This window comes from Polypterus senegalus, chromosome 14, assembly GCF_016835505.1.
Source record: "Polypterus senegalus isolate Bchr_013 chromosome 14, ASM1683550v1, whole genome shotgun sequence".
NCBI lineage: Eukaryota > Metazoa > Chordata > Cladistia > Polypteriformes > Polypteridae > Polypterus > Polypterus senegalus.
Window position 1 is genome coordinate 138,852,617 of NC_053167.1, and position 23,648 is coordinate 138,876,264.

Below are 23,648 nucleotides of genomic sequence, written 5' to 3' on the forward strand. Positions count from 1 at the left end.
GTGGATTGATGATGCAAAGTTGACCCCTGGTATATGTGTGTGTGTGTGTGTGTGTGTGTGTGTGTGTGTGTGTGTGTGTGTGTGTGTGTGTGTGTGTGTGTGTGTGTGTGTGTGTGTGTGTGTGTGTTCACTCTGTGATGGACCTCCACCCTGCCCAAGGGTGATCCCTGGCATGTGCCCAATATTCGCTGGTATAGGTATCAGCGCCCCGTGTCCCTGCTCTGGATAAGCAGGTCAGTCAAATGGATAGATGGATAAATATTACAGGTTACTGATAAGGTTCAGCTTTAAGTTGAAAGTAAAAAGGGACATAGTTTAATAGTACATTTATATATCATATTTGAAACAATTCTAATAAAGTATTGCACCTGACAAATTACTGCATTAGTCTTTAGTATTATGGTGTTATGCCGTGTTAGCCATTATGAATGTAGTGAGAAGTCAAGCAAAATGACCCCTTTTATTGGCTAACTAAAAAGATTACAATATGCAAGCTTTTGAGGCAACTCAGGCGCCCCCTTGAGGCAAAATGCAACGATTCCATCTGATTACATTGATTACGTCTCACCTGAAGAAGGGGCCTGAGTTGCCTTGAAAGCTTGCATATTGTAATTGTTTTAGTTAGCCAATAAAAGGTTTCATTTTGCTTGACTTCTCACTCCATTATTCTTGTAAACATACTCAATGTTGGTGTGTATTTTACTTGTATGGTGAACAAGAGAATCACCAGTGGCACCAGTTGTCATTCAGTGGAATTGATTCGGATCAACCTTGATTTCCCTTCACACCCCTTCTAATTTTCAGCTCCATGATGATTCGACTACAGTCACAAAAACGGCACCTGCATGATGGGCTTGGCCACGTGTACACTCAGACTCGTCGTCCTCCTACTCGACAAGCAGAGAGCTACGGTCAGAAGTCGCAGACATGGTTTATGTTAAATGTCTGCGTTAGCGCCTCTATTCCAAAAATAGACAATATGAGCATCGGCACAGCTGGAGAGGATGTTGTAATACGCATGAAAAATGACTCAAATGTCGAAGTATTAGAGAATCTTGAGCGTGAGTGCAGCTCTCTCACACATATATACACAGAGCCCTGAACTCAGATATATTTACTATTATTATTATTATTATTATTATTATTATTTAGGTAGCACTGCTGCTTTGCAGACCAGGGTTCACAGCCCATGTGTTTCCTGTGTAGAGTTTATATTTTCTCCCCATATCTGCATGGACTTCAAAGACTTGCTGGTTAGATGGACTGGCATTGCTAAATTGGCCCCGGTGTGTAAGTGTGTGTTCACCTGTGATAGACTGGCGGCCTGTGCCCAGTGATTTCTGGGATAAGCACCAGCTGAAATAATAATAATAATAATAATTCTTTGCATTTATATAGCGCTTTTCTTACTACTCAAAGCGCTCAGCAATTGCAGGTTAAGGGCCTTGCTCAAAGGCCCAACAGAGCAAAGTCCCTTTTGGTATTTACTGGATTTGAACTGGCAATCTTCCGATTACCAGTGCAGATCCCTAGCCTCAGAGCCATCACTCCACTTATAAGAGTGTTAGGAAACTGGAAGGATGGGTGGATTGTTGTCGTCGTTTGGCAGACACCTTGATATGTTAGAAAATGTACACATGGTGTAAGAATCGGTTGTGTTGGGGGTCTTTTTGAAAAGTTGGCACATTTTAAATTTACATTTATTTGTTTTATCAAAGACAGCGATACACATTTTTTTGATTTATTTATTTTGTTTTATTATAACAGCAGGTCCTATTCAAAAATAACCACGATAAGAAAATGTAATTCTATATATTTGTGGAGGGCATAGAGTACGGCTTGACGCTTGTGATTTATGGCTTTACAATTCACACATCCGCCTATTCAAGGGTTTGTCATCAATCATTAAATGGAAATTATTTTTTCAAGTTTGACGACCTTTTGTGGAAAACTGCACATTATGATGTGGCCCCCGCTACTTAAATGGACTGCAAATCCCAGCAACCCCTGGGAGTACTGTGTCATTGGGTGGTTTTGGTGGTCGCTGCAAGGGCTGCTGGGTGAAAGATGAGGGCAGTAGTTTCAAAAGTGAGCCATAAGAAGCCAATGTTTCACTGCACAGTTGGATTACAGTTACACCCTTCGGATTGCGGTTTTCTCTGGATTTGTGTTCCTGTCCTGCGTCTGCTTGTTCGTGTGATTTCGTCTGGGTTTGAAAATGTCTTCATCTGGGGGGCACTCTGAACTAAGAATCTTCACTTACTTCAGTATCATGGTAGGACAAAACTTTACATAATTTTCAGTAGGCGGTTCACAAGGGAATTTTTTTCATAATTACGGCACCACTATCTATAATATTTAAAAAAATGAGTTGTGTACTGCCATAAATATTCACACAAATTTATTTGAATAAGTCCAATTTTGTGTAAAATTACAGAGAACTGCTGACCTGTGCGCTTTGCCTGGAGGACTCCACACATATTGCTCTCTGCTGTCAGCCTCACACATGTGATTTGATTGCGCTGTGATCGTTCTCATTTGTGGTTCTAGCAAAATTTTGCATCTTATTTAATGCAATACACTTAGAATATAAAGTAGTCATGAGCCCAAATGGGTGGTCTTGTACCCCTAACCCCTTTGCATCGCAAGGGATTACTGTACGTGTTTGCCAATAACATTTTACAGTATCATGCAGTTTAAAAAAACCCATATGGTTGCGAGACATGGATGCCATCCAGTGACCTGAGATGAGGACCGGACTCTTCGGAGTATCCTTGGGTACCGCTGGTTTGATTTTGTGTCAAATAAGTGGTTGCTCATGGAGTCCCGAATGAGGGACATTACCTGCATTGTGAGGGAGAGTCGGTTATGGCAGTATGGCCACGTGGCGCGATTCCCCGAAGGTGATCCTCACTGTTGAGGACTCGAGTGGCTGGACCAGGCCAAGGGGATGCCTATGTAACACCTGGCTATGGCAGATAGGTTGGCACTGGACTCTCTGTCTGCCTGGGGGGGTTTCCAACCAGGATCCCGAGCTGTTTCGTCATGTGGTGGGTGTGGCAACGTGCTGTACCAGTGCCTGCTCCCTGACCTGACCTGACCTGACCAGACCTGTGCTGGTTCGGATAGCTTTCATAGAGAACTCACACAATGTCAACATGACACCTTGTTTTGGATTGTCTCAGCACACCAAAGTTTTGCAATTTTTCTTTTCCTTGTAAGTCATTCTGATATATTTTGGTACTCCCTTTACTTTTTTTGAACTTTTAAAACCATTTTGGGACTTTTGTAGGCCAAAGCCTGCAGGTTGTAGTTGGGGGCTGCCTGTGTAGGATGAGGCTTCATTTAGACTGATGTGCTTTGTGGAACATTTTGAAGGCCTCACAACCCATTGTCTCCATGTGTAAGGCTCCTAAGCACAACAAGAGCGTGCTCTATGTACTTTATATTTATTTATGTATGTATATAGGTATGTATGCATTTATTTATTGTATTTTTGTCAGATGTTCTGAGGAGACATGCAAGCACAAATTTCATTGTACTGAGTCGCTTGACTTGACTTGATAGGAGCTCCCTAGAGCTCACTAGTAAGAAGAAAAACAGTTAAGATTTCATAACCTTAAAAAGCAAGTCATTTCAAATTAAGGCAAAATAAATGTGTTCCGTTACTCCCTGCAGTTGCTTAGTATTAAAGAAAATGGCTGGAATGAAAGCCTGCAGGACATGGGTTTGACACCCCTGTCTTATTGTCTTGATTTTGTCAGGTCTCTTTATCTTGTGGTTTTGCCCCCTGGAACCGTAGTGCGTCAGTTCTCCTAGTGCTGTCTCATGGGATCTGATTATGTCAAGTCTCAGTGAGTTTGATTCCATCAGATGTCGGCTTTCTGATCCTAAGTCTCAACCTGTCATGTCTCCATCTCCTGCAGTTTTACTCCTTGGAACTTTAATACTGATACAATGCACCACGGGTGGCACGGTGGCGAAGTGGTAGCATTGCTGCCTCGCAGTTAGGAGACCTGGGTTCACTTCCTGGGCCCTCCAGGTTAGGTGTATCGGCTATCCTAAATTGTGCTTGGTGTGTGTGCCCTGCGGTGGGCTGGCACCCTGCCCGAGGTTTGTTCCCTGCCTTGCGCCCTGTGTTGGCAGGGATTGGCTTCAGCAGATCCCCGTGACCCTGTAGTTAGGATATACTGGGTTGGATAATGGATGGATGGATGGACAATACACCACAATGTTGGCTTTAATGCTCTGAGGATGTACACCTTTCCAAATGTGGCCCTGTCCTATCTCCATGTCCTGCAGTTTTGCTCCCAGGATATTTAAAGTCTTTTTTAATGCTTGGCTCTTGGAATCTAAACCTGCTAGGACTTGACAAACCCCACCTGCTCCCTTGGGTTTGATCTTGCTCAGGTCAAGATGGCCTCCAGCTTTTAAATCTACAGTCTGATCCTGTCAGGTGGTGGGTTTCCTCACCCGTTTGTGATCCGGTGAAGTCTCGGTGTCCTGCCGTGTTACTCACTGGAGCCTTGATACTGTTTATTCCACAATGCCTTTAACGCTTCAACTCCTGGAATGTGAACCTGTCATGTCTGACCCTGTCAAGTATTGACTTTCTGCTCCCAAGCCTGATCCTGTCATGTCTCTTTGCCCTGCAGGTTTACTCCCCAAAACTTTAATATTAATACAGTATGTCACCCTGTGAGCTTTAAGGCTCTGGGAATGTACACCTGTTAGGTGTTGGTCTCCTACTCCCAAGCGTGGCCCTGTCACATCTCCATGCCCTGGAATTTTACACCCTGGAGCTTTAATCCTGCTATGTCACGCTGTTGACTTTAATGCTCTCGGAATGTAAACGTATTACATCGTCACATTTCCACCTGCCTCCCCAGCGTCTGATCCCGTTTAATGCGTTAACACTGGGTGGGGGGGTTTGAACCTGTCATGCGTTTTAACACCTCCAGCTTTTCTGTCTGGCCATGTTGTCTTCCTGTTTGCAGTGCTCTCCTCTGGTTCATAATCCTAAATTGGCCTGCAGTCTGAGTGTGTCAGTGGTCTAATGAACCTCATGTCTGCTGCCTTGCTGCGCTCCTCCTCACGCCCCTCCTTGCTGCTGTTGGGCTGAAAGCTCGGCTCAGTGAAGCCCCTACACACACACACACACACACACACACACACACACACACACACACACACACACACACACACACACACACAACCCTGGCTAGATTTATGTCACTGCCACAGCTCCCTACCTTGTGACTTGTGTATTTGGGAGCTTTGCTCCTTCCTGCTTTTGGTATTGCTGGTATTCAGTGTGTAAACAGTTGATGTCAGAGACGCAAATCCGTCTCTGCTGGTTGTCTTGCTCTATAGAATTCACAGCAGGCGGTGGTGCCGAGTGCACAACGAGGGAGAGTGAGCGACCCTGAGTGGCAGCGTTTATTAGCTCCACTTGCCTGCCACTTAATGTCTTCATTCCTTGTTACCATCTCACGCTGCCAGCATTCCTGTCCAGTCCCTGCTCAGGGGTGTGGAAATCACATTTTTTTCTACTTGTCCACGGACAAGTAAACTTAGAAAATTCACTTGCCCGTAAACAAATAACAAAAGTGAAAAATAGTTTACTATTATTGATACCAAAACTGCGTTCCATTTTAAAACTGAAAAAAGTTCTTTCAAGGAGTAGTATTTTGCCGCCTTGCTCTAGAACATTGCGGGCAACCGGCGCGCCGGGGCGGCGAAAACTTTTGTAAAATATTTAAAATTGCTGATGTTTTTGAACTTGTGTTTGATTAAAAAGATAATGTTTAAAAAAAAATATTTTATGTTGGAAAAACAGATAACGGAACACTTCCGGAAATGAAGTCTAAGAAACGCGAGAGAGTTGAAATGATCGACAAGGAAATGCGCGTCTGTCTTTCGAAAACTGATCCTCGCATCAATCTCACATGTGCTGAAAAACAATCTCAACGTTCATATTAATTTAAATTTAATTTATCCTTTGATTCCTTTATTAATAAAATGTCTTTCAAATTTGTAAAATTATCTGTTTTTATTGGTGATTGTCCATAGATTGTGTCGTCATGACTTTATTTATGGGCAGTCCCGTGAAAGAAAATGTTTGGACTTAGTGTATAGAACATTATATAAAAGATTCCCTTATCATTTCAACTCACTAATAAACAATGCCTTCATTATAACTACACCAGCTCTGTTTCACATATTACAGCGGCGTAACAGAACACTGTCCTGATTCATTTTCCATCATGTTCTTCAGCTTTTGTCTTGCAACATCTTCTCCTCCAAGAATCTTTACCATCTCAGACAGCATGGGCTGAATGCTGTTCATTTCTGCTTCAGCAAAAAAACGGAGTCAGTCATAAACGGTAATACAATGACAAACAAATAGTTTTTTTTAACCTCCTCTTTGCTCGATCAGCTGCTGGATTGCTGCTGCTGCCATGCCATTTGATCTGCATCTCGTGCTGCGCACTTCTCTCATATCACCTACGTCCACATATTCGATCTGTTTTCGCTGTTCCGTTATTTCACCGAGTAATAGTTTCCGTTTGTTTGCGCTAATGCGATCTTTCTTATCCTTTTTTGGAGACTTTCGAATTTTCGTCCTTCCATTATCTCTAACCTGTTCTGCATGTGTACCGCGCCAGCATTTTTGAATTCTTTTCGACATTCTACTTTTATTTCCGGTCCCAGGCGTGGTTAAATCTCTTGGCACAAAGACTCATCTTGCGGGACGTGAAAGTGTCTCTCTGAGAAAATCACGTCTCGTCTCCTTCCAACCTTCCAAGATTTTTTTTTTATAATAGAGAGATAAAATTGAATCACAGTGGATTTCATTTGGCTTTTTTGACAACTGATCAACAGAGAAAGAAGCTTTATTGTCAAAGTGAAAACAGACTTCCACAAAAAGCGGTCAAAATTCATTACAAATAAACACAAAATGGAATTCCTAAGTGTTCTCCTACTTTAAGTCAGCATTTAGTAGATGGCAGCCTTGCCAGTTTCGAGTCTTGTGTGCTCAGGTCCATCTCTACCAACACTGCCATTTCTCTCCATTCTTCTGCACAGAACATACCAAGCTCTGTCAGATATCATGGTGGTCCTGACTGAGCAGCCTTTGTTGAGTTCAAGCCACAAATTCTCTTTTGGATTGAGATCTGGACTCTGGCTCAGCCACTCCAAGACATAACATTATTATTTTTGTAAGCTATTCTTGGTGGCTTGGTCTTTATGCTCGCGCTTATCATCTTGCTGGTTGTCAGATGTTCTCTCAAACTAAAGGCCTTTTCCTTTAGTATTTCCCAGTATTTTGCTGCATTAGTTTTACCCTAACAAGGCTTCCAGATCCTGCTGCAGAGAAACATCCCACCAGCCTGATTCTGCCACCACAAACATTAGGACCATCAACAACATTTATTTACAAAGCATGTAATTCAAGGTGCTTTACAAATGGTAGTAAGTGGAAATTATGAAAAGTAATAAATCAATGGTCAATTGAGAGAGGAAGAAACTCCACTGAAGAGAAACCTCTGGGATTCTGCCAAGAAAATGCCCACCCACAAACAAAAGATAAAAGAAACAAAAGCCAGTGCAGACGTCATCAGGGGGCGGGACCTGCGTGTTGTTCCTCAGGGGCAGGACCTGCGTGTTGTTCATCAGGGGCGGGGCCTCGGTGTTATTTATCAGATGAAAATTCGGTGTCGTTCATGAGGGGTGGTACCTACGTAGTGTTTATCAGGGGCGGGGCCTCTATGTTATTTATCAGATGAAAACTCGTCGTCGTTCATCAGGGGCAGGACCTCAGTGGTGTTCATCAGGGGGGACCTGCATGTTTTTCATCAGGGGCGGTACCTGTCTGTTGTTCATCTCGGGTGGGGACTCGGTGTTAGTTATCAGATGAAAACTCTGTGTTGTTCATTGGGGAGGGACCTGAGCGTTGTTCTTCCTTCCATCAGCCTTCTGCTGAGATTTCTTGTGAGTTTTTTCTCCTTCCTCCTATAAAGCTGCAATTGTTGAAGTGCCCGGACAAAAGTTGTTGTGTGCCCAGTCTGTCCAGTGTCAGACACTGTAGGTTGATGAGACCACAGTTTTTCTCCCTCAGAGTAAATGGCAAGTTACACGACACATTGTCAAAAACACACCATCCCCATCTTGAAGCTTGGTGGTGCCAGCATTAGGCCATAGGGATGCTTCTCTCTAGCAACATACAGGGAACTCCTGGTGGAAATCTGTCTGTCTATCTATCTATTATACAGTGCCATTCATATCTATCTATCTATCTATCTATCTATCTATCTATCTATCTATCTATCTATCTATCTATTATATAGTGCCATTCCTATCTATCTATCTATCTATCTATCTATCTATCTATCTATCTATCTATCTATCTATCTATCTATCTATCTATCTATCTATCTATCTATCTATCTATCTATCTATATGCGGCTCTTCATGGATGATTACCATGAATGTGATTACATGCACTTTAACAACCCAGTTTCTAGTTAGAGAAGCCGTTTTTTTGGTCTCTGAGAAAACCAAGTTAACACACAGATTTCTCCATGAAGAACGCAGTTATTTGGCCATGTAAACCCTTAACCAGGTTACAGTTAAATATTTCGTCATCCGTGCATATCTGTTGCACTCCGTTAGCCTGTGCATGTCTTCTCTAATTGAATTATCCACAAAAATACATTTTCTTAGTCAAATGCTTGGGTGATTGTGTTATTCCTCCTCCTGGTCAAAGTGATCTGCCTCAGTGTTTCAGAAATCACTAGATGGATGTTGATGAGCTGAACGTACAGTGCTAAGTGGCGGTGGGAAGGAAGGGTAATACATTAATGTAATGTGCGTTACGAATACAATTACTGTTTAAAGTAACAAGAAACCAAATGAAATACTTATCTTACTTAAGTTAAAACGCCTGAGTTGCTTTATCCCAGCACAAGTAGCCACACAAGTACCGGTACGCTGCTCCATTGTAGGTCTCACTCGTCCAGCCAAGCAGTAAAAACGTATGCTGCATGCAATCCGGTAACAGAAACAAATCAATGGAGTGTCAGTGTAGTTTTCATCCAACTGTTTGCTATAGAAATGTTGAAACTGTGTGAACAGGTGACTCAATGACCAGAGCCGTCATCATCATCTTCTTCTTCTTGTCCCACTTCTATGTGGGGTTGATGTGCTTGATCAACCTTCTCCAAACAGCTCAGTCCTGCACCTCCACTCCTGTCAAGTTCTTTTCCTTCAGATCTTCCTTTACTTTATCCATCAAATTGTCATCTCTCACTTTCTCTTGCCCTGGATGTCCATTCCCATTACTCTTTTGCCCACATATTCCTGGTCTCTCCTTCCACCTCCTTTTCGGCACCTTCTCAGATGTTTCTCTCATGTTTGTTGTATCTCTGATTGTCTCATTTCTTATTCTGTCCTTTTTTGTAACCCAACACATGCATCTCCACCTTCTCGGTTCTGACACATCTAACTTAATCTCCTGCGCTCCTTTTACTACCCACGTCTGGGTTCCATATATCGTGACTGTCTTAAAAACCTCACCTTTAACCTTCTCCCTAATTCTTCCGTCACACAATACTCCTCGTATTTTTTTCCTGTTGTTCCGTCCAAACTGCAACTCCGTGGGTTATCACAGCATATCATTTTTCCATTTTGCACTACCACTGATCCGAGACATTTTAATGTCTCTGGTCTTTAAAGACGCGCTCCCTGCAGGCTAAGTTTTGAATCCTGATCCTCATTAAACGGTGTCATCAGGTGAGGCAGCGGCCAGTGTCCATGCGTCAAATCATTTGTGGCTGAAAATTTAAAGTGGATGGATGTTATTTACTACACAGCACGTGAAATACAGTTAAAGTAAAAAGTATGTGAACCCCTAGGAATTTATGTCTAATTCCCATGTAAAACATGGTCGTATCTTCATGTCAGTCCCAATAACGAACACACATGGTCTCATATAACTAAAGATGCACAGATTTTCAGAGAATTTCTGACCATATTGAATAAATCATTCAAACTGTGAAACTGAAGGTTGGAAAAAGTAAGTGAACCCTAAGCTAGTGACTTTTTAAAAAGCTCATTGCAGTCAGAATTCCGCACACCTGAAGTCCATTTAATGAAACGAGTTCAGAGGTGCGGCCCAGAATGACTTTGATTGATCACAAACACCATAAAGTTTGAGTTTGAGCTTTTAACAAGAAGCATATCCAGATGAGAATCACGCCACGCACAAAGAGAGCTGTCTGAAGAGCTATGATGGAGAATTATTAATCTACATAAAGCTGGAAAGGGCTACAAAGTCATCACAAAGTCCTCTGTTAGGCAACTTGTCTATTAATGGAGACCATTTGTTATTGTGGCTACTCTGGTTAGAAGTGGGCGCCCTGCCAAGATGACCCCAAGAGCACAATGCAAAGTCAGCAATGAGGTAAAGAAGAACCCTAGAGTGACAGCGAAGGACTTGAAGAAGTCCTTAGAACTGGCTAACATCTCTGTTCAGGAGTCAACTATACGCAAAACATTGAACAAGAAAGGAGTCCATGGTAGGACACCAAGAAGGAAGCCACTGCTATCAAAAAAGAACCTTGCTGAACACCTCCAGTTGGACACTCCACAACAGGACTGGGAAAATGTTTTATGGAGTGATGAAACCAAAATTGAACTATTTGGGAGGAACAAGCAGAACTTCATTTGGCATAAAAAGGGCACCACATATCAACATCAAAACATCATCCCAACAGTAAAGTATGGTGGAGGGAACATCATGATTTGGGCCTGCTTTGCTGCATCTAGGGCCTGGACACCCTACCACAAATTCTCCAGGATAATGTGAGGGTGTCTGTCCATCAACTTAAGCTCAGAAGAGGCTGGGTGATGCAACAGGACAACGAGCCCAAACGCCGCAGCAAATCAACAGCACAATGGCTTCAGAAGAACAAACTTGGCCCTCTCGAGTGGCCAAGATCTCAATCCTATTGAGATGCTGTGGAATGACTTGAAGAGAGCCATATGCAGACAACCAAAGAATATGGAAGAGTAAAGGCAGTTCAAATTACCCCCCCAAAACGATTTGCAGGTCTGATCTGCAGTTACAGGAAGCGCCTGGTTGAAGTCATTGCTGCCAAAGGAGGGTCAACCAAGGTTCACTTACTGTTTCCACTCCCACTGTGAGCGTTGAATGCGTTTGTAAAATAAAGACATGAAAGAGTAGAATTTCTTGTGTGTCATTGTTTTAAGCTCATTGTGTACATCATCAGTATCTGGGACATAGACGAAGATCAGATCACTTTTTATGACCAATTCATGCAGTAAACCAGGTAATTCCAAAGGGTTCACATACTTTTTTACTTTGACTGTACAAGAATATTAGGACAGGCTGCATGCTTTGTTTGTGGATTCATGGCGGCTGAAGGTGACGTTTAACTCGTTTTTTTTTTAATGACTTTGGAGCGTTTTGACAAAAGGAAACCCCCAAAGTGGATCTGTGCTTGTGAACGGAGGTTTTTAAGAAATCCGGTCTCTGCGATCCGAAATTGTCCCTTAGTGTGTGCTTGGTGTGTGGGTGTATGGGCCCTGCGGTGGGCTGGCACCCTGCCCGGGGTTTGTTTCCTGCCTTGCGCCCTGTGCTGGTTGGGATTGGCTCCAGCAGACCCCCGTGACCCTGTAGTTAGGATATAGCGGGTTGGATAATGGATGGATGGATGGAAGGTCTCGGCATGAACCGGGTTAACCCCCAATTTCAATCCCGACTTCATGTGCGGCGTGTGCTTGTCAACGCACTGAATGACACCTGACAGAGCCGAGCAGATTAGCAAAGACGAATGACGAGAGAGAGAGAGTCGGGGATGTCATGGCTGCCATCTCCTAAATACTGACGTGAAGCGGGTGAATGCTCGCGCGATTAATTATTTTGTGTTTTACGTTTGTAATTAACTTAGTATATTGTGATGAGGTGCTTTTTTTACTTTGACATTAAATCTTTTTCTGTTGATTGCTGTCAAAAAAGTGAAATTACATCCACTGGTGTATAACAGTAAAATGTGAAAGTGGTGAAGTATGCTTAGTGGAGCTTTATGCACCCCTCATAGACTAGTCCTGGTCCTCCTGGTGTTGGGGGTCCTCCTGCTTGTGTCGGCTCCTGCCACTTGTACCCTGTGTTGGCCTCTTTTTCCTCCTGCTACTGCTGCTTGGCGATACTTGTGGGCAGCACCATGGACCGATTTGGGCTGTCGTGAGTGTGTGGCACTATACCCGGGCGGGGAGAAGGAGAGGAGCGCCCAGCAGACTAGACTCGAGGATGTGGGGCTCTATTTGAGCCGTCTGCAATAAAGAGAACAGCAAAGTAAAACCCACCAGTCCATCACAGCACGTCTGTTTACTACCAGCCAGGTGGGATTGCAGCCCGTCCACAAAAGCTGCGTGTCAGAGGAAGCTGCACCTTTAAATTTCCATCTCCTCCTTCTGAGTCGGAGGGAGTTGCGAGCAAGAGAGCCTGGCGTGCAGAACGCAATCAAAAGCCGCCACCGCGAGCGCTCCGTGGGGATCTACAGAGCTCGTCTCTCCAGCCATGAGCGTTAGCCGGGAACATGTCTGACTCGTTCTGGACGGTGCTTTCCAATTTCTCCCTTCCTGAGACCAACATGCTGCGGCGATCAAAGAGGTAGGGGCTGCTGCTGTGGAATTCATGGGAGCAGGCGGTGTGATGAATGGCATATGCGAGTGTGTTTGGGGGGTCAAGTTGGCGTTCTCATGGGACACAACGCCTTGGGGCGCCTCCTCTCCGTTCAGAGAAGCCTTCCTTCTGATTGTCACCCCCTTCGTCTTCCGCTTCTTTCCGGCGAGTAAACGGCAGTACGGCTTTTGCATAGTAACAAGGCGCTGCTCTTCTCAAAGGCACAGCAGGTGAGGAGCTCAGCTGGCCTGGGTGGCGATCGGATAAAGCAGACCGGCGCTTGGGTTGTGAAAGATGTGGGGCTGGGTACTAAAGTGGTACCCTGTCTCTTGTGTTCCCCGCTGTGCCTGCCGCAGCCGTGACCTATATATATAAAACATGCAGGCGGCTCGTCTCCTTCTCCTCATCACTACCCAGACTGGACGCCTTGACCTTTGCTTTATCGCCGGAGTGACCCTTTGCAGTTGCGAATCAACCGTGAAGTTCAGCACTTTGATGTGGATGTCAAGCTGTAGGGAAAATGTCTGGCTAGGCTAGGCAAGGCAAGCCCCCAAAGTTGTGGCGAGCATTTCTTCACTCCTTCTGCCCTCTCAAGTCAGGAGTGCCGTGCCGGTGGTGTAGTCAGCACAGGGGGGGTCCATCATAGCAGTGGGTTTCACATAGAAGACCACTGAAGAGCAGCACTTGAGAGTTGGACAAATGAGAGCCCCTCTCTAGCAGGGGTGTCAAATTCGGATCCTGGAGGACAACAGATTTTGTTCAGCCGCTAATGGAACAGATTACTTCTGCCTTATGTTTTAAGTGTCTCGCTTTTTAAGATTTCTAACCCTTCCTGGTCTCTCTTCACCTTAACCAGCAGCCACATAATAACGAGGGGGAAAGCGAACCCCAGCAGGTGACCAGCTAGCTTGATCTCATTTGCATCCTGGTGTCTATCATTCAATAAATTAGTGGACGGAGTTTTGAAGGAAAAGATCGAGCATCACATGGAAAGGACAGGAGTGTCGGTCAATACGGGTTCAGTTCGGGAAGGTCGTCTTTCACTAACATGCTGGGATTTTTTTGAAGAAGCAGAATAAGCGGATGATAAGAGATGTGCAGATAGATGACATTGTTTATCTTGTTTTTTTTCTTAAGGCTTTTGGTAAAGTGCCTCAGGGAATGTTAGTGATTGAACCGAAGGGAGTTGGAGTTCAGAGTGCAGCGTGTGGGTGGGTACAAAATTTGATCAAACACACGAAACAAAGTGTTATGATGAGAGGAACCTTATCAGAATTAGGTGGTGCTTAAAGCGGTGTCCAGCAGGGGTCAGTGCTGGGGCCGCTGCCCTTTTTATTATACAGTACATTAAAGCAGTCTGCATAGGAGCACAAGGAACAAGCTGGTTAAGTTTACAGATGATACCTGACCAGGTGGAATGGCACATAATAAAGAATACGTTCAGTCACCACAGAGAGACTTGGACAGCATAGCGATGAAATTTAATGGAAGTAAATGAAAAATATTAACACGTGGTGTTCTAATGTTCTGTCTGTGTTCATAAAATATTGCAAAAGCATTCAGCATGGGAAAGGCACCATATTAAGTACAAAGTATTATTAATGTTTAGGCACAGCCCAGTGTTACTACTGATAACTTGGAGTAACTAGACCAGGGTTCGCTTCCTGGGTCCTCGCTGTGTAGAGTTTGCATGTTCTCGCCGCGTCAAGTAGAGTGGATCGGTGATGCCCAAGTGTGTGTGTGTGTGTGTGTGTGTGTGTGTGTTTAAACTGATGGATTGGCAACCTGCGAAGAAGAATTCACATTGTGCTTTGTGAGGCCCCTGCAACCCTACTCAGGCTTAGAACATGGTATATTTAAAATGGTATTGATATTAATGTTAAGAAAAAAGTGAAGGTATTAAAAACAAGAATCCAGACAGGTCCTCCAAACATTTGGAAGGTACTCTCAAATAAAAGGAAAATCATATGTTTTGAATATGGCTACTGTGGCAGAATAAGAGCATTAAGAACAGGGATGTCAGAGAACAGCCAAGATGAGTTCAGATGAGGGAGATCATGTTTCAAACAATGCCAGAATTCTGTGAGGAATGAATGATATTATGAGGTGTGCATGATGTTATTTAGATAATTGAGCAATATTAAATAAGTATATAGATGAAATGGATAGCTGAACTTGTCATATTATTAACAGGAGCTGAATGGCACTATATGATAGATAGATAGATAGATAAGAAAGGCACTATATAATAGATAGATAGATAGATAATATGAAAGGCACTATATAATAGATAGATAGATAGATAGATGAAAGGCACTATATAATAGATAGATAGATGAAAGGCACTATATAATAGATAGATAGATAGATATGAAAGGTACCGAAAGAAAAAGAACTGAAAGGACTATATAACAGCTAAATAAATAGATAATGTACTATATAATAAGAGAGATAGATAGATGACAGGCACTATATAATAGATAGAAGTGAAAGGCACTGTAAAAAAGAAAGAAAGAAATAAAACTGAAAGAGATTATATGACAGATAGTTAGATAAATCGATAATGCACTATATAATAAGAGCTATAGGGTGGTCCAGATCTAATTATTCCATTTTCATTACACTATAACTTATTAAGTTTATTACATAGAAAATCACCCGAAAAATCCCAGACCATCGAGAAGAACTGGTGACATGAAGAATCGTCTTTGCGCCAAACTGGGATCGTCCCTGCATAAATCAAAGTCATACAGATGATCTGGATCTGCATAATTAGATCTGGACCACCCTGTAGATATAAAAGCAATATATAATTAGAAAGAAAGAACTGAAAGGCACTAAATAACAGATAGCTAAATAAATAGATAACGTACTATATAATAAGAGAGATAGAAAAGGCACTAGATAGATAGATAGATAGATAGATAGGCACTATATAATAGATAGATAAAAACGAAAGGCACTATATAATAGATAGATAGATAGATAGAGGAGCTATGTTAAGTAGGTAAGAAGATGACACAGATATTTGACAGTGCTATATTAGATAGGTAGGTAGTCAGCATTTTATTTGTCCCATTTGAAAACTTAGCTTTTTACAAAAGCTCAAAACATTTTGAATTCTAGTAGCTCTAGGGATCCTGCACAATTCTGAATTATTGCTGTGTAATGTTAAAGGTAGGTAGTAAAGTGTAGGTGTGTGTATGGAGTGTAACAGGTACTGTTACATGGTGTTGTTTTGGCATATGTATTTGAATCTGTGTAATCAGTTTCTTGTGGTGCCCTGTCCAGGGATTGCTCTTGCCATGGGCCCTGTGCTTGCTGGAACAGATGCCAGCTTCCTTGTGACCCTGCTTTGGATAAAGCAGGATTCGAAAATGGATAGATTGCATGAGAGAATGTGAAAGAATAAATTTGAGGTAACAGTAGTTACACATTTTGGTTTGCAGTGCACATTGAAATATACACTATAAGCATTTGATTTAGAAATGTCATGAATAGAATTACTGAAATGGTTAGGTGCAAGAATATACTAGAAGTAAGGATGATGTCATATACAAAATGTACCTGGAGATGATTAAGAGATCAGCAGATGTCCTGTGAACAACAAGACTGCACAGTCGTCACATACTCAGAGATTTCAAGGGTAATAGGTGAACCTAAGGGACAGGTGAAAGACTTTTATTTAGATTAAGTTATTTGGATGTGTAAGCCAACAAACCAGTCAGAGTAAATGGCAGGATTAATTCAACTTGTGATGTAAATTCAGTTTATAATAATTGACCTCTGCCCTAACTTTTTGACCATTCTGTAACAGACTACTGTGATGAATGCTCCTTCTTCTATATTTGCTAAAGAGAAATAAAGGCTGCAATGGACAAATGTCCTCCTGCTCCAGCTGGTTCCTAACTCGAAGAGGTTTTAGTGAAGGCAAGATTTCTGTCTTTAATATACAGTATTTCCCTGGTTAATTTCTTTCACAATGGTTGTTTTCTTCTACATTCCTGTTCCAAAAAACCTTTGAGCATGGACAGCCTGCTTCAAATCATCCCGTAGATTTTCGATGATATTCAAGTCAGGGGACTGTGACGGTCATTCCAGAACATTGTACTTCTCCCTTTGCATGAATGCCTTTATAGATTTCCAACTGTGTTTTGGCTCATCGTCTTGTTGGAATATCCAACCCCAGCGTAACTTCAACTTTGTGACTGATGCGTGAACATTATCCTGAAGAATTTGTTGATATCGGGTTGAATTCATCCGACCCTCGACTTTATCAATGGCCCCAGTCCCTGAACTGGCCACACAGCCCCACAGCATGATGGAACCTCCACCAAATTGACAGGAGGTAGCAGGTGTTTATCTTGAAATGTGGTGTTCTTCTTCTGCCATGCAAAGCGCTTTTTGTTATGACCAAATAACTCAATTTTTGTCTCATCAGTCCAAAGCAAAATGAATCTGGCTTGTCTAAATGAGCATTGGCATACAACAAGCGACTCTGTTTGTGGCGTGAGTGCAGAAAGGGCTCATCACCCTGCCATACTGATGTTCTTTGTGCAGATTGCGCTGAATTGTAGAACGATGTCCAGATACACCATCTGCAGCGAGATGTTCTTGCAGGTCTTTGGAGGTGATCTGTGGGTTGTCTGTCACCATTCTCACAATCCTGCCTCTCCATATGCCGCTCCTGTATTTGTCTTGGCCTGCCAGACCTGAGCTGGTTTAACAGCAACTGTGCCTGTGGCCTTCCATTTCCTGATTCCATTCCTTACAGTTGAAGCTGACAGTTTAAACCTCTGAGATGGCTTTTTGTAGCCTTCCCCTAAACCAGGAGACTCAACAATCTTTGTTTTCAGATCTTTGGAGAGTTGCTTTGAGGATCCCATGCTGTCTGTCACTCTTCAGAGGAGAATCAAAGGGAAGGAAGCACAACTTGCAATTGACCACCTTAAATACCTTTGACCACTTATGACTGGACACTCCTGTCTATGAAGTTCAAGGCTTCACGAGCTCATCATACCAAGTAATCAGCGTTGAGCAGTGACAGGCATTCAAATCAGCACAATGACAAGGGGGACCCATATTTGTGCACAGCCAGTTTTTCACATTTGATTTCATTTCATAACTAAATACAGCTTCACTAAAAATATTTGTTTGGAAAACACCGTAATACTCCTAGGAAATGAAAGACATACCACTGTTATCTTTTTTGTTGAAAGTAGAGTCACTTATTATGCAGGCCGAGAGGGGTTCACAAACTTTTTCATTTGACTGTATGTGGATAGGACTGGCAAGCTTTGCTGGGCTGAATGGCCAGCTCTCTTCTAGACGACTCTAATGTTCTAAACACCATAGGATTTTAAATGAAATGACTTGAACAGAGAGGACTGGCTTCAGATTATGATAGTTGGTGGTAGTGGCTTGAGACCCCTTGAATTAGCCAGGCACGCGTTGGCACATGTAGCATCTCATTATTTTTTGGTTGCTGGTCAAGAGATAAATGAAATAATAAAGAGGTTCTGAAGCTTAAAAGGCAAGTTAATTAAAATTAAGGCACAAGACATGTGTTGCCTAAGCAGTAATGTTGAGTGATCCCTGCTGAAGTTTAATGAGAATGCAGAAATGTTCAGAAATTTCAGTGGGGAAAGAGAAATGGAGCTAGTTCTAAGTGGATTATAATGGCACGGTGGTCTTTAGTGTGTCACTGGGGGCTGAGAAAGCATCTGCTAACTACAATACATCCATCCATCCATTATCCAACCCGCTGTATCCTCACTACAGGGTCACGGGAGTCTGCTGGAGCCAATCCCAGCCAACAAAGGGTGCGAGGAAGGAAACAAACTCCGGGCAGGGCGCCAGCCCTCCACAGTGTGCACACACACACACACACACACACACCACACACACACTAGGAACAATTTAGGATCGCCAATCCAATATAATTTATTTCTTGTATAGCCCAAAATCACACAAGAAGTGCCGCAATGAATTTTAACAGGCCCTGCCTCTTGACAGCCCCCCAGCCTTGACTCTCTAAGAAGACAATGTTAAGTTCCCCTTGTAGGGGAAAAAAAAAATGGAAGAAACCTTGGGAAAGGCAATTCACAGAGAGACCCCTTTCCAGGTAGGTTGGACGTGCAGCGGGTGTCAAAAAAAGGGGGGCATCGCCATTTCTTGCCACACCACTGCCATATTCAGGTAAGAGCGGCATCATTAGCGCCCTTAAGATCTTCATCAGTACATGTAGGGCCTCGGGAACATTTATGGAGAATGTGGTCCATTGTTTGGGTGGGCTCACCACAGGGACATTCAGTGCTTGTTGTGAGGCCCCTTCTAAATAGGTTGTCCCTTGTTTTGCCCACCTTTGACCTACCTTGGTTAAACATGACCCAGTCTTTCCTAGAGAGGGATGTTCTACTGGGTAGATGCTCTTGAGGTGTAGCAAGAGTTTCATTGGCAGGGCTACAATACAATACACAGAACAGAACACAAGTAATCCTCAATACAATATAATAGTGCAATAGAAATATTAATACTTATCACTGCGCCACCGTGCCTCCCTCTGAGCCCGCAATACTCAGAATCCTTTATCTGTCTCTCTCTCTCTGTGTCTCCTGAGCTCTTATCACCACGAATGACTAATGCCCACAGAGTCTGTGATGTAAGGGATCAGTGCTTTATACTCATGGGCTATCCCTGTCACTGTCATTACCGAGGAGAATAATACGCTTAATCCAGCAGTGAAGATACAACGTACAATCAATCTGTGTAGAACAACAAAGTGTTTTCAAAATGTTCTCATTATGGTCAGCTAATGTACCCCTCAAATGAAATTAAATGCATGTGGGATGTAAATCCGACTGGAGTACCGATTGGGTAGCAGCAGCGTGCTTGCGTGTATATGGCGTAAATTATTCACGCATACACGAATCACATTGGGCAGTGCTGTGAAATGTAGGGTCACATATATTCAGAGGACAGATGCATGAAAGTTCTGCACATTTGTGTTTGGTTAGTGTCATCCCCATCCAACTTTGGCAGCTACATTTCTGTAGTGTGACGCTGGCCTCACAAACGATCATGGGGCACTGGGAAAAAAACAGACACAATTTTCTGGGGTAAATTCTGATCATCGGCAAACTCAGCAAATTTGCTGCAAGAAACACCCTGGGGGATTTTGCCGATCAGCACCACTTAACAGCTGTAGTTAGTTATCAGTTAAGGAAGTGGCTGGAATGAAAACCCACAGCCTCAGCGGCCTTGTGGGAAATGAGCTTGACACCTGTGCATGTAAGACTTGTGGGCCACTGTGGGGCAGCACTGAGACACTACGTTATGGTAAGAGCTGGTGGGGAGCACTGAACTGTCAGTATCCCCAAGTCTGAGTCTACCATTCATGACGTGGAGAAACTAAAACGTATTCCCCACCGTGGGCTGCTGGGTATTCATCTGAAACACTCAGAACTGTGGAATGTTCAGACACAAGTGAGATACTGAAACTGTTGGTGTGCTAATGTTTTCTGTGAACACTGGGAGTCACCTATACTTGATGTGACGCCCATGATATTCAAAGCAAATTTTTTTGTTATTAGGATTATGTTTTTGAGGTTCATCGTTAAGTTTGGTTTGTTTTAATTCCGTTCTTGTCTTGTTTTTTCAATATGTTATATCACACATAATGTAAGTGTCTGGGGATTATTGTGAGCAGTCATATAAGACCAAAAGATAACAAAAACAGGCTTCAGTACAGGCAAGTAGTCAACACGGAGAAGTCAGATATACCGGGTACCCGGGAATCAAAAGGGCAAAATGAGAATCATAAGTCGAAACCGAAAGCAAATTTTGTCACCTGGGTCGACTTAGAAGTAGAACTTAACTACGCTAGAGATTTTTAAGATGCTGTGTTATAACACATAATGAAACCGCTGCCATACAACATCACTTCCATAGCATCATCAAGACAACGATCATAGTCACGTGATGCATCTTTAAAACACGTCGTGTTAACAAAGAAAAACCAGACGAGAGCAAAACTTGGACTTTGTTGAACCCAAACAAACTGATAAATTAACCTTACAAACAGAATCCTGATAACAAAAAGAGACCAAATGACAAGTATAAAACATGTTCGGTGCCACACCACCACTGACCTGTGAGGAATGAAGGGTTTGCTAAGGGTAAACAAACATTTGGTGGTGTCTGTCACCCATTCCCCTAATCAAAATCTGCTCTCGGTGTTCCTTACAGCTCATGTGTACACACACAGAATCCTTGTTTTACAAATGATAAAGCCGTAACCTCTAGTGTCAGCTGTTTCCAAGGTGACTTTAAGTCCTCGGGATTTGCAGCGTGTGCCACTTTTTCTCTTGACACTCGCAGTTCCTGGAGTAAAGCTGCTATTTATGTAGTAAGCATCCACCATGGAGTATGTCATTCTGTCACGCAGCTGGGACCTCAGGCCCTTTTTACCTGTGATATCATTAAGGATGAGCACATCAAAGGGACTGAAGTCTCCTCTACCCACGGGCTCTGCTTCAGTTCCTGCCTTGGCACACCAGACCCTCCAAGAGGCATTGGTTTGGTTGCACCGTAATGCTTCATTTAATCTTACCTGGATTTCAATCTAGACAAACAACATTGTCTACTTGTCTGTTTGCTAAATCTAAATATCTCTAAATGTTCAAGAGAAGGCACACCAAAGCAGCTCTTTGAGATCCCTGACTAAAAAGGAATAGACATATTATATATATTATTATAATCTCAGTAATAACGTGGAGGCTCAAACATGACAAGAAGATGGGAGGCCTCCAAAAGAAGCCATTAAAGTAGGGGAGGCCCTTCATTACCCAGCCCACCTCATTCCAAACTACAGTAGTAGACTTCCATCCTACTGCAGCACAAAACAGAGAGAGAGAGAGGAAAGGCACTGAAAGAAGGAAAGAAAGAAAGAAAGAAAGAAAAAGAACTGAAAGGACTATATAACAGATAGCTAAATAAATAGATAATACACTGTATAATAAGAGAGATAGAAAAGGCGATAGATGGATAGACAGATGGATGGATGACAGCCACTATATAGTAGATAGAAGAGAAAGGCACTGTAAGACAGAAAGAAAGAAAGAAAACTAAAAGAGACTATACGACAGATAGATAGATAGATAGATAGATAGATAGATAGATAGATAGATACTTTATTAATCCCAAGGGGAAATTCCCATACTCCAGCAGCAGCATACTGATAATAACAATATTAAATTAAAGAGTGATAACAATAAAGGTATAACAGACAATAACTTTGTATAATGTTAACGTTTACCCCCCCGGGTGGAATTGAAGAGTCGCATAGTGTGGGGTCTCCTCAGTCTGTCAGTGGAGCAGGACGGTGACAGCAGTCTGTATCTGAAGCTGCTCCTCTGTCTGGAGATGATCCTGTTCAGTGGATGCAGTGGATTCTCCATGACTGACAGGAGTCTGCTCAGCGCCCGTCGCTCTGCCACAGATGTCAAACTGTCCAGCTCTGTGCCTACAATAGAGCCTGCCTTCCTCACCAGTTTGTCCCTCTTCTTTATGCTGCCTCCCCAGCACACCACAGCATAGAAGAGGGTGCTCGCCACAACTGTCCGATAGAACATCTGTAGCATCTTATTGCAGATGTTGAAGGATGCCAGCCTTCTAAGGAAGTAATATAATATTATTATTAATAATAATATCCCAAAAGAAATTAAAAGTCAAACAAGGAGGTGGATTACCTAAAGCTCTATTTAAATAAAGGATTTATTCACACAAAAAATGAAAAATACGGCAAAATGCTTAAAAGACAATCCTATAGCAAACAATAAGCCAGAATCCTTAAAAAGAAGCAAAAAGGTCAAAGAAAACAGACAAATTGAGAAAGCGCACTAGCATTACTCCAATAAGCTCAACGGTCTCCTAAATAGCCAGCGGGAGGACTCTGAACTGATGACATCACAGACACGGCCAAGCAGCCCCAAAACATAAGCGAGCCTCTGCCATGTTTCACAGTAGCTCTGGTGTTCTTTTCTTTGGAAGCTTCATTTTCTCATCTGTGGACATAGAGCTGATGTGACTTACCAAAAAGGTAAGATGTTGTCTCATTTGTCCAAAGGGACATCCTCTCAGCAGCATTGCATCTTGTGAATTTGTATTTTAGCCATTTCCAGTCTGGCTTTGTTATGTTTTTCTTTCAACAATGGAATCCTTCTGGTCTTCTTCCATTGAGCCCACTGTCACTCAAAAAACGATGGATGGTGCGATCAGACACTGATTGGCTTTGACCTTGCAGGTCAGCTTGTATCTCTTTCGGAGTTGTCTTTGGCTTTTTCTCCACCATTCTCACTATCCTTCTGCTTGTTCTGGGGTTGATTTTCTTCTTGCTGTCATGTCCAGGGAGGTGGGCTACAGTCCCGTGGACCTTCGACTTCTTCATAATATCTGCAACTGTTGTCACAGGAACATCAAAGCTGCTTGGAGATGATGGTCACCTAGACGTTGCCTTTAACATGCTTGTCTTATCATTTGCTTTCTGATCTCCTCAAATAACTCTCTCCTTTGCTTAGAGATATATATACACTAGGGGGGCAACCCCCTCCCCGGCACCTTTGGCACCCAACTCCCAGTTGCAGCCAGAATATTAGTAAAATCTGTAAATATACAAAAGAAAAATGATTATTTATTTGGGATTAACACACCCCAAGGAGATGCAGTCGCTCCTCCGCAGCTGCCTCTTAAATGGTGATGTTTTTTTTTTTTTTACCTCCTCTTTACTCGATCAGCTGCTGTCTTGCTGTTGCTGCCGTGCTGTGTGATCTGCATCTTGTGCGGCAATCTGAACATTTAAAAGCCTGTACAGCAACTGTCCTACTCTTTGTGTTTTATTTCCAGCCCCAGGCCTGGTTAAATCTTTTGGCACAAAGTCTCG

At 42.8% G+C, this 23,648-nt stretch overlaps 1 protein-coding gene across 5 annotated transcripts in view; it reads left to right on the forward strand.

Moving 5' to 3' along the window:
- mast2 (microtubule associated serine/threonine kinase 2) overlaps window positions 1-23,648 on the forward strand; it is a 457,031-nt gene that overhangs the window by 258,696 nt on the left and 174,687 nt on the right. The window contains exon 1 of one of the 5 annotated variants that reach the window (XM_039735195.1): window positions 12,434-12,697. The exons of the other annotated variants lie outside the window; for them this stretch is intronic. Within the exon in view, the coding sequence (XP_039591129.1) occupies window positions 12,624-12,697 (74 nt within the window). The 5' untranslated portion in view covers window positions 12,434-12,623. Of the gene's footprint in view, window positions 1-12,433; window positions 12,698-23,648 lie in introns of those variants that run through there. 5 annotated transcript variants of the gene reach the window in all.